Below are 11,398 nucleotides of genomic sequence, written 5' to 3' on the forward strand. Positions count from 1 at the left end.
AGTTATGATGTGGCAGCTATCTCGAAAAACGTATTTCCCAGTACACAAATAAATAAGTTAATTATATGCTCTTATCACGAAAGCATATAACACGTCTCTCACTTTGTATTATAATCTCTCTCTCTCTCTCTCTCTCTCTCTCTCTCTCTCTCTCTCAACTCTTTTCCTCTCTCCCTTCCTGCCCTCTTCTGCAATTCGTGTACATTCGTATGACATTATCACTTTGTTACTCGGTAGTAAGTTCCAAGAATCGATAATGCACGCTATTTTACGCGCAAATCATTTGACTTGCGGAAACAAAGTTGACAATAACATTAAAAACGATATCAATAACGTTAATTAAAAATTTGCGTAGAAAATTATTTATCGTTCTTACCAAGAATATCGTTAGCAGAATATTGCTCAATTTCCTGCTACATACAATAATTATAAAGCATAAGCTGTCCCGCTTTTGAAATAAATAAAATAGATAAGCACATTAATTTCAATATTTCATTTATTTGCAAGTATTATAATATTTTAATTATTCAAAAAGAGATAAAGCATTTTTTATTAACGTTGTATACTATGTCACATTACTTATATGTGTAGTATCTACAATCCTTTTACTTAAAATAAATATTTATTTCGACCCAGTTTCCCCCTATTTAGTTTCCAATTTGTTCATAGGAAAGTGTATATAATAGTGTAAAATATATAACATTCATGCACGCGCCAATTTTGAAACAATACGTTATTTCACGGAAAAATATTGAAACGCCGGAGATATTGACATTTCGTTTCGTGCAAGAAACGCATATCAGGTTCATGGTCATAAATATGCGTTGCGGCAAGCGTAGCGGCGTCGAGCGAGCTTTACGACAGAGCGGAACCTCACCTGTCATTACATTTCAAGGCCGCGTGACTAGGGCTCCTCGGAGGCTGAGGATAGCTAGCGCCGGCCACGGTGAGTTGAGACCCGCTGATCGATTGTTGGCCCCCGGCTTCGGGAGCGGCTTGTAAGGGCGTGCTGGGTGCCGATCGCGCGCCTATGGACCCCGCAGACCTGTGAACAAGATGGAAGATGGGATTTGAGAGAAATTGCAAACAGGCAACTTCTTGAGGAAGAGAGGCTGCTCGACGATTTTCAGAATCTTTCCTCCCTCTCATGCATGTTTTTTCATCTTAAGAAAAAATTAATTATATAAAATTCATCAAAAATATGCCAACAGCATTGATTAAAAAGATAACATAATTGCAAAATTTCAATTTTGCCAGATCTTTTTAGATTTTCTTAGTTTTTCCTATACATTAGAGTGGAAAGATATCAGTTAGTTTTTTTACTCAGTGAATAAAGTATCTAACTAATAAGTTATCTAACAGTAACTGATATGTTATCAAAGAAATTTACACAAGCATCATTTACACGTAGCATCATTTCTAGCGAATAAATATAGTAATCAATGCGAGATTTAAAAATCGATCGATAAAAGTAATATCGCTCCAATTTTTTTAGTTTCACTTCGTTAAAATGTAAAATAAATATTTTGGAAGATTGATTTAATGAAAAATTATACGCATATGTGCTGATGGAAATTTATACATCAATTTTGTCATCAAATATTACATTATACAGTATTAATATTAACTGCTAATTAATAAGATAAAGTCTTAAGTGATTTCTTCTATGATATATTTGTGCGCAGCACAATTCATTAAATAATTCTATTTTTAATTTCAATGTCAAGAGTTTTCATATCGTATTGATCTTCAATTCAGATAAAATATCGATTATTCACTTCTTTTAAAAGTTTATCACTGTCACAAATCACCACGTACCTGGCCCTGGTAATTGGCCGAGTCGAGAAGCAAAGGTTGATCAGTGCCTGGGTTTCGAATTCCATCATCAGGAAAAAAGGCCGGACGTTACGAAATATATTACTGTTACATTATCTCCGAAATAGTATCTGCGAGGTTTCCTTTTCTGAGGCGCAAGAAGACTATCACGCCTTGGATTAAAGGTAGCTTCAACGCCGGTTACCAGTCAATCGGCAATCGATGTGAGCTCCGCGAGCAATCTGCGTGGTTATCAGACGGACCTCGGCAAATGTCGAAGTGAATCTCGATAAAAAATATTATTATCGGAAATTGCACGAACGGGAGGCATGAATCAACGGGATGATTCATCGATATATTTAACTACATAGTTGCAATTTTCCCCCGAACAGCGACTAATGGTGGCTTGTACTGCACTACCATCACATCTGCACGATATGATAACGGTCAATTTTATCTGCTTTTATCTGGCTTATCGCTCAAGTTGAATAATGAGTGCAACCGTGGAAATAATCGAAGTAGTGGGTAGCGATTAATATGTGAAAACAGAAGGGAAATAGTAGCGATTAATATTATTGGGAATCGAATCTAAACGAGTTGGTCGCTCGCCAATTTTAGCGGATGCGAGAAGAGAAAAAGATAAAGGCGAACAATGAGATCAGAGACGAGAGAAAATCGAAAAGGAAAAAGGGAAGTTGCCTGGATGGGATGAAACCAAACGGAGCGAAAAGACGAGGTGACTAACGAACCAGTTTCGGACCTCTCTTCATACCGCGAGAATAACCACACCTAACTACATGGATTGGTTCAACGAGCCAGGCCAGACTGCCTTTAACAAGCGACAGCGATTCGCCGTGACCGTGGCAATGCACAATGAGGCGAGTCAGCGCGGAAAAAGAGGGGCCCTCGTTGAGAACGGAAAACGACCGCAGGTTCCGTTCAGTAAAAACCACGTTCATATCGATACTTCCTGAAGATCCCTCTTTTCGATTGCCGCCACTTAGCGCCCATCGATCGCACGGCCAGTCTTGCGAGGAAGATGATGCTCATCTCGAAGCGGTGATTTCTTCGGTGAAGAGAAGACGAGTATCTGTCTCGCGAGAGCGATCGTACCGAGCCAGCGGTCTGATCCTCTCTCGTCGTGAAGAAGAGTTTAGGAGTCGAGAAGTGTCGATGAAAATGGACGGAAAAATTGCGAAACCGAACACAAGGAACGATGAGAGCCAGAGAAGCTGATGAACTACGTTAGAAACGAGAGAAGTCCACGCGAGTCCGGTACTCCACGGACCAGCCGGGATATCAGACTGGTCGCAGTTGGGTACGCTAAAAGTTTCTTACCCACTCGGCCGACCTTACGACCTTCTTCATAATTGACAAATCCGCGAGTATACACCTGCTTATGTAATGGAAGCTCTATAGCTCGCGCTCTAGAGTACTAGTACTTAAGTTATACAAGGTGCACAGCACTACGTGATCGGATCGAATATCACGTACGTTAAAGCGTGGTCTATAATAAATTGCTAACACAGTCGCAATGCTTCACACGACAGCCAATCAAAAACATCACTAACTATATTGACACTTCTGATTGGCTGTTGCAAAGCATTGCGACTGGCGATGGAGTGTTTGACTTATTGTAGATGCTTAAGACTTAAAAGACACGAAGACAGAAATTGACGCCGAAATCAAAATTCACTGATAGCGAATCATTTAACAGTATAACGTTAAGCGTTGTGATTGTTAAAATGCAGAATAGAAATTATCAATAAAATCTATCTGCAAGAATTGATCAGGTTCGTCTTTAAAAAATTATGCTACTTTTTTCTCTACACGGAAAGGATGATTTTGCTGAAGTATTAAATTAAATACGGATTTAAAATAATATTTTGTCAGACTATCAAAATAATTATGGACGCCTAAAATATACAACATCTAAAAATTGATAATTTGCAAAAATTTTTAACATTCTAGCAGCCAATTTAAGAGTCTTACATAATTATTTTGATGATTCAAACAAAATTATTTTCAGATCCGTATCTAATTAGATTCTTAGATATTTCGACAAGATCATTTTTTTCATGTGCATATAAATATCATTATTATATTAGCAATTATTATGTAAAAGATATTGGAAGAAATTAATTTATATCCAGAAAGATTTTCTAATATTGCATTTAGAAGATATCAAAATTAATGTAAAAAATAATTACTTTAAAAAATTAAAATTGTTTTGTATATTTATAAATTATGCAAATTGTTATGTAATATGTATGCAAATTGATGTTCGCAATTATATATGCAAATAAAAAGATAATCTGTGTTATAAATCAAATGGATTATACTTTAAATTTGCAATAAAAAACAATGATTTATTGTAATTACGATTATGTAAAGCGTAAAAAAAAGGAACATAAAACTTCGCTCCAGTTTACGTCACTACGGATGTTTGAATAAACGTCATTCCGGCAAATTGATGCGTCCGGAAACACACGCTCGAGTTTCCCGAGCAACGCGACACTTCACTGAACAGAAAGAAAGCGCAAAATATTTAGCCGTTTAAGCATTGGTGCCTTTAAACTGGAAAAAGAGTATATATGCGTCAACTCGCATTCTCTGGCAGTCTTCCAAAAGGTCGAAATGCTCTCTCTCATGCTGCATATCAATAAGAGATGGCGAGATGAATGAGAAAACACGTGTTTTAACGTGTTTTCAAGTTTTCCCCACGGTTTAAAAGCGAATACCAGCAATAGCGAAGCAGATCGAACCTATTACTCGTTAAATCGTATTAATAATGATCCCTTAAATACCATAAAGTAAAAATATACGCAGAAAAATGTACGGAAAAATTATATAAATATAACTTTTTATACATAAAAAGGACGATTTTATTGTAATATCTAAAAAGTTAACTAGATACAAATTTGAAAATAATTTTTTGGTTTATTAAAATAATTATGTGTATAGATGTTCAAACTAATTGCTAGAATATCAAAACTTTTTACAACATGCTTAAGATTTCTACGCAATTATTAATAAATATCTAATTAAAAATTTAATTAGATACAATTTGAAAATGATTTTTTATTAAATTATCAAAATAATTCTGTAGAAATCTTAAGCATGTTGTAAAGTTTTATATATATATACATATATAAATACAAAAAGATAAAAGTAAAAACATAAAAGTATGAAAAAATACAGAGATAGATCAAGCAATCAGTATAATTACAGATAATTTTGTATTACAGAAATAACATTAAATCAACGTCGCTACGTAATAGTTCGCCCAATTGAAAGCAAACATGTATGAATAAAAAACACGATATGAAATTAATTGACTTATTAATCACTTAAGTCGCGAGATACGCCATTGATCGCCGATTACTTTAGCGTAATGGCATAAAGTACACGTGCGCAATGCCGACGACGTGCCGGTCTCGGGGAAGTGCAGTTGGGACTATTATTATCTTATACCACGCAGTCACGGATATATAACACAGAATTTGATTATGACCTCATTCTCTCTCTCTCTCTCTTTCTCTCTCTTTCTCTCTCTTTTTATGAGCACAATATCAATAAAACGCGATGCTCACCAACGCGTAGCGTCGTGGCGGCCTGCATTATTAAGATGCGCCAGGTGTTCGTCGATTGCGCGAAGTCTTTCTTGAATTGAAGGCCGCAAAAAGACGTCACGCAACATGACACTTGTACAAAGTTTTGTTTTTGTTGCAGATCCGGAAGAAGTGTCTGAAAGTTACGTCCTGTGCCAGGACACTATGTAACTCGGTGCAACAAATGGAAATGTTTCTAGAAAATCGATTCACACACACGCAACCCAATACACTCGTACATAAAAGTAAACAATTAAATGTTATTAAGAATGAAATAAATGTTGAAGTAAACAATTGTAAATGGAAATCAGACTTAATAAGAATAAATCATTACAAATAAAAAAAGAATCATTTTCAAGCGGATGTTATAATATTCATATGCATATTTATTATTTATTAACATAAAAATTATAGATTTATACACAATCGTAGGATTTTCAAGCGTATCTTAATTTAAGTTAATAAGAGGAAAAATTTTCAGTCGAAGCTTGATGTTTAATAATATTCATAATGCAAATTTGCAAATATATATGTATTCACAAATTTACATATGAATGTTATCAAAATCCGCTTCGAAAATAGAATTCTTTCTTTTATTTAACTTAAGTTAAAATCTCTTGGAAATCATATAATTCTATATAGGTCTATAATTTTTATATTGATGGATAATAAAAGTATTCAAATGTGTATGTGTGTGACATGGAATGAATAATTAATAATTCAATTAATATACCCGACTTATATAATTATTATAGACATTACAGACAATATTTTGAACTTATTGATTAGATATTTATTATTATTATTATTATTATTATTATTATTATTATTATTAAAGATCGAATAAATCTCGATAAATGTCTTTCCGAATTTGCGTAATTTTCGAGATAATGATCTTCAGCATACAAGACAAACGATTGTGACAATCGAGATAATGAGACAGAGAAAGACATTTTATTTCAACATCATGCAAATTGTTGGAAATACGCGATGCTGTTGCATGCATTTCCTTGACGACGAATGCGTTTGCATATTTATCGTTTCAACATCATCGATCTGTCGATGGTATCGGCTGATTTCTCGAAGATATGGGCTTTAACATCTGCCTATTGTATGAGAAAATTATCAATATATGTGACATAAGTCTTTCAAAACGTGTTTTCTAAGAAAGATGAATGCAATGTCGATTTATTTATGATAATACAAATTATTATATGAGAGAATATTAAGATAACTAATTAAAGTAACTAATAAAACTATTAAAATAACTAATTAGTTTTTATTTATCATTGTTAAATAAACTGTTAAATAAACTACATATACTGTAAAATTAATGATTTTTATTACAACAAATTAAAAAAATTTATTGTAGATTTTTTACACAAATTAAAAAGATATACATATATACAATACAATATGTACGAATATATATATATATATATATATATATATATTGTAATATGTACAAATTAACCAAATGGAAACATTTGCGTTTTCTATAAATATAATTTGATTTGGTAAAATAAATATATATAAGCAATGAAACTTTTGACATTTATAACATTTATAATTTATGACATTTATTAAAAAACCGACAAATGTCTTAAATATCACAAATAACATAAGGAAAAATTGTATAAAAGGGCTTCACTCCAAAGTTAGTTGATTTTAGAACGTTGACAAGTCACTTACATTTCATTCGAATAATAAGCCTATTTAAAAGAGATCCTACCGATAAATCTATATCAATTTATCTATAATATTTTGCAAGTACATTGCAGTTGATGAATGTTATTTAGATAAACGTGTATTTAACGACAATTCTTTATTATTATTTTATCTAATTTTCGACAAACGTAACTGCAATATTAAACAATATTAATATCCTTCAAATTTATTTATAAAAATATCAATCCTTGTTCGTGCTTTCACCATTTGCTAATATTGAATTTTGATGTTAATAACACATTAATCACTTCCTAAAATCTTACGTGAGAAAATTTAATTTAAACTTCCTCTGTTAATTTAAAAAGGACAACAAACTCCTGCGTGCAGCATTTGCGCAAGTCTACTTTATTGTATACGATGCGTCTGAAAAAAAACCTGGTTTATGTAATGAATACGATCGCGTGGTGCGAAGCGATTAGTCATTGTCGCGAGTTCGCAAAAAAAGCACGTGTGACCCCTCTTCTCATCAGGCAAACATGTACAAGTACATGTATATATGTGTATATATGTATATATATATATCACTCGCATCCTTCGAGAGCTTCAAAAAGTTATCTGATCATCTTCTATGATCGAGAGATACCATACGTGTCCTCATTTATTAGCTGATCATGTTTCATAATTCTAAAGAACTTCTTAAAATAATAATATCGATATTAAGTAATATCAACTTCCATGCTTGGGCTTTAATAGGTTATTATATAATAATAAAAATATAATAGTTTCGTAAAAAATGAACAATAATTGAGAAATTAAAATTTCTATGAAATCATTACTTTATTAAATATATGTCATATAGGTTAATGTGTAATTTATATGTAATATTTCTTGTATAAGTTTTTTAAATTATAAATACTAATTATATAGTGAAATAAATTATATTAAGAAGTTTTATATATAAATAAATTATATTTAAGAAATTTTATATATTTATATTTTTGTGTCGCTGTTTATAATTCATCGATGATTCTTTATATTTAATATATAGAATTTATATTCTAATATACGTCCACAAATAAAATCAGGATCTTATGGCAAATAAAATTATGATAATAAAATAAAAAGGCAAATTTCGCATGTAAAATTTAAGAAACAACTTTTCATGTTCTCGTTCATTCTATTTCTGATCATTCAATTTTGTGTTTGAAAACTAAATCTAATTCAACTTCAACTCTTTTCTAAAAACATAACAGAAAGCATAAAACATTACCTAAAAATGTTTTATTTATTTTATGCATTTATACATCCAAATACGAGTTCCAAATACGAGATATTTATTCGGATAAACGAGATTTCATCGTTGTGTTCAGACATTCAGACATTATAGAAGCAACGAATCGCGCAAGCCGCTGATTATGCGAGAGTTCAAGCCATTGTCTTTCGAAAGAAAAAAAATCACGCCAAAAAAATATTCCCGACGCGTCACCGTATAATCTCGTCACTAAATAATATTCATCGGAGAGTCAAGATTCTCGCTGTGGAAATACAAAATAAGCCATGGTCTACAATGATTTGATACATCCTCGCAAGAAACTTTATGTGCTACGCAAAAAAAACAAGACAAACATCTCTAAATTCGATTTTTCTTTCCGGCCTTTTTATCAAACATTTTTTTTAAATTAAATTGAAATTAAATCTTCTTTATTGTTTTTTGTTTACTTAAAATTATCTCAAAGTTATCTATTTTGAAAAAAAAGAACAAAATCTTAATTTAACTGTTTTATTTTTAAATATATGTTCCTAATAAATTATTATTAAGTATTTTCAAAATATTAACATAATTTTTTTATCGTCATCATTATGATGATAGAAATTCTAATCTAACATTAAATAATAATGAGATCGAATAATTGCCATATTGACGGCTTGTTTTATTAAATATTTATTTAAATGCAAAAAAAATTCATCAAAAAATCAATGCATATTTCATCATTGTTCTACAAATCGAAATCAAAATACTAATTAATTAATTATATAATCATACGTTCATTATATCATAGAATAAAATGATAAATAAATAAAGTTGAACAATCAAATTCCATTTAAGAAATTATTGAAAGAAACAATACTATACAATATAAAAAGATTAGATCTTCCAATTTGTTGTAATATTCTTTATCATATATCTCATAATGACAAAGCTGAAACATTATTATGTTAAACATGTATTCCATCTTAGACTTACATTACGTTTATCGAACACGCGAATATCCATTTGTGCCTACATCAACAAATCCGTAAAATCCACTTAACGTGGCTGCTTTCAATATCATCATTTCGATTTACGTAAATATTATCGCGTATATAAATGCTAATGCCTAGGATAGGAATTGCCACCGTAACGTATTTGCGTGGAACACAAGACTTTAGCATTTACGGTACACGCAAAGAACATGATAAACTAGATGTTGCGAAAGTCTCCCTATTAATAGTACATGTACATGTACATGTGTATCGATCGTGGGGATACACCTTCAAAGAAGCTTGGCGAATCAATCTGCGCAGAATGGATTACTTATTGATGATTCCTAAATATATTTGACCACTCTCGAATCTCATCTCACGGCCATTTTTGTCTGTGTAAGAAACTTTGGATACAAACGATTATAGATGCACATATGTATATTTGATACACTGAGATAAACGAAAGGCACTATCTAATGGATATAAAAAGATAATATCGACTGACCTTCAAAAATAGATTAGGAGACTACTATATCGTTATTGCGAATAAATATCCCGATAACACGCAATTCAATCCTCACGAAAAGAATTTTCTCTCTGCATTTTTGTACAATTTCTTGAGCAATTTGAATTGTACATCATTTTGAAAAAATTCACGTGGGTCTTATGTAAATTTCATACTAATCATAAAGCTTAATAATAAAATGATTAATTCATAGTAATGTATATAAATAAGCAAAATGTAACATTTGTGATGAATATTTAATTTGAAAATATTTTATAACACAGTTTACAATTAGCAACCCGGTTTTTTTAAATTTCACACGAAAATATGTTACTTCAGATATTTTATAATATTCGAAATTATAGAAATTATGCATTTAATAATTATAAAGATCATAATGTGATATAAAATTTAGCTTCTCCAATTTTCTCTCTTTCTCTCTCGTGTGTTGCGATCTGGTCATACCAATGAACCTGAACAAATCCAACGCATAGAAAGATCAAACAATGAGAAAGCTGAACTAGAAAACATATAATAAAAGAAACATACTTGCGATCAAATTATAATTTGTCAATATTTGAAGAGAAGTGCACCATAGATCCGTATTTCATAGCGGTTGTACGTATTTTATAAAGTATGTAATATCCGGAAAGCATAACTGCCTTTATATCGGAAAGTTCTCCAAGAACAATATAGAACTATTAGTTTTGCTAGTCAATCCTACGCAAGTTGTTAAAGAATAAAAAAATAGAGATATGCTAAAGGTTCTTTTCTAACCTCGCATAAATTTATCGAATACAGCTATGAGAGTTCCGCCTCAACAAAGTAATAATATTGCAGTATTAATATTTGTATGTATAATAAATAAGATATATATATATAACAAATAAAATTTAAAAAACTGATTGCATAGGAAATACTAAAATAATAAATGATAAACTAAAATATTTAAAATAATAAAACATAACGACTAATAAAAAGTATTTTTCTATTTAACAAAAAAATAATAATTATTTATTTATTTATTATGTGAAAACGGGGAAAATACAAATATAAAAAATCGTATGTTATATACGACAAATATTAACACAGTATTATTATATTATCAAACAGTCATTTCATCGTTTCATATATCATAAAATATTGGTAATGGTGATCTCTAGCTATCGACAGCCCCCATTTCAGGGCAATAAATATACATATAGCATCAGCAGTTACACGTGTAAAAGCAGTTACGCGTTTGTACTCGACCTCCATAAACCGCTCGATACTCCAACTTGAAATTTTAAACAATAAGTGTCCTTACACACGCTTATCCTCTCGCCTTCACTTTTTCCATTACGTTGCACTATTCTTCACCTTCTGTTCTAACTAGCTCTCACGTTTAACCAACTCTTAAATGCATCTTGTGAAAGAAGCGATTAGTCGCCTCATATTACAAAGACAAGTTAGTCCATAGTCATAAATTCTAGAATTTAATTATATTTACTGCACAATTTTCTTCACAGAAAACTTTTAATATTAATAATATATATTATTTTATATATGTGTGTGT

The 11,398-nt window shown here is 31.2% G+C and overlaps 1 protein-coding gene across 2 annotated transcripts in view; it reads right to left on the reverse strand.

The window, feature by feature from the left end:
• The window catches only part of LOC108746991 (uncharacterized membrane protein C20F10.07-like), a 67,927-nt gene that overhangs the window by 9,101 nt on the left and 47,428 nt on the right, over positions 1-11,398 (reverse strand). Inside the window, exon 4 of one of the 2 annotated variants that reach the window (XM_018484177.1) lies at positions 878-1,045. The exons of the other annotated variant lie outside the window; for it this stretch is intronic. Coding sequence (XP_018339679.1) covers positions 878-1,045 — 168 coding nt within the window. The remainder of the gene's footprint in view (positions 1-877; positions 1,046-11,398) is intronic. 2 annotated transcript variants of the gene reach the window in all.

The sequence above is a fragment of the Trachymyrmex septentrionalis genome, unplaced genomic scaffold, assembly GCF_001594115.1.
Source record: "Trachymyrmex septentrionalis isolate Tsep2-gDNA-1 unplaced genomic scaffold, Tsep1.0 scaffold19, whole genome shotgun sequence".
In the NCBI taxonomy this organism is placed as follows: domain Eukaryota; kingdom Metazoa; phylum Arthropoda; class Insecta; order Hymenoptera; family Formicidae; genus Trachymyrmex; species Trachymyrmex septentrionalis.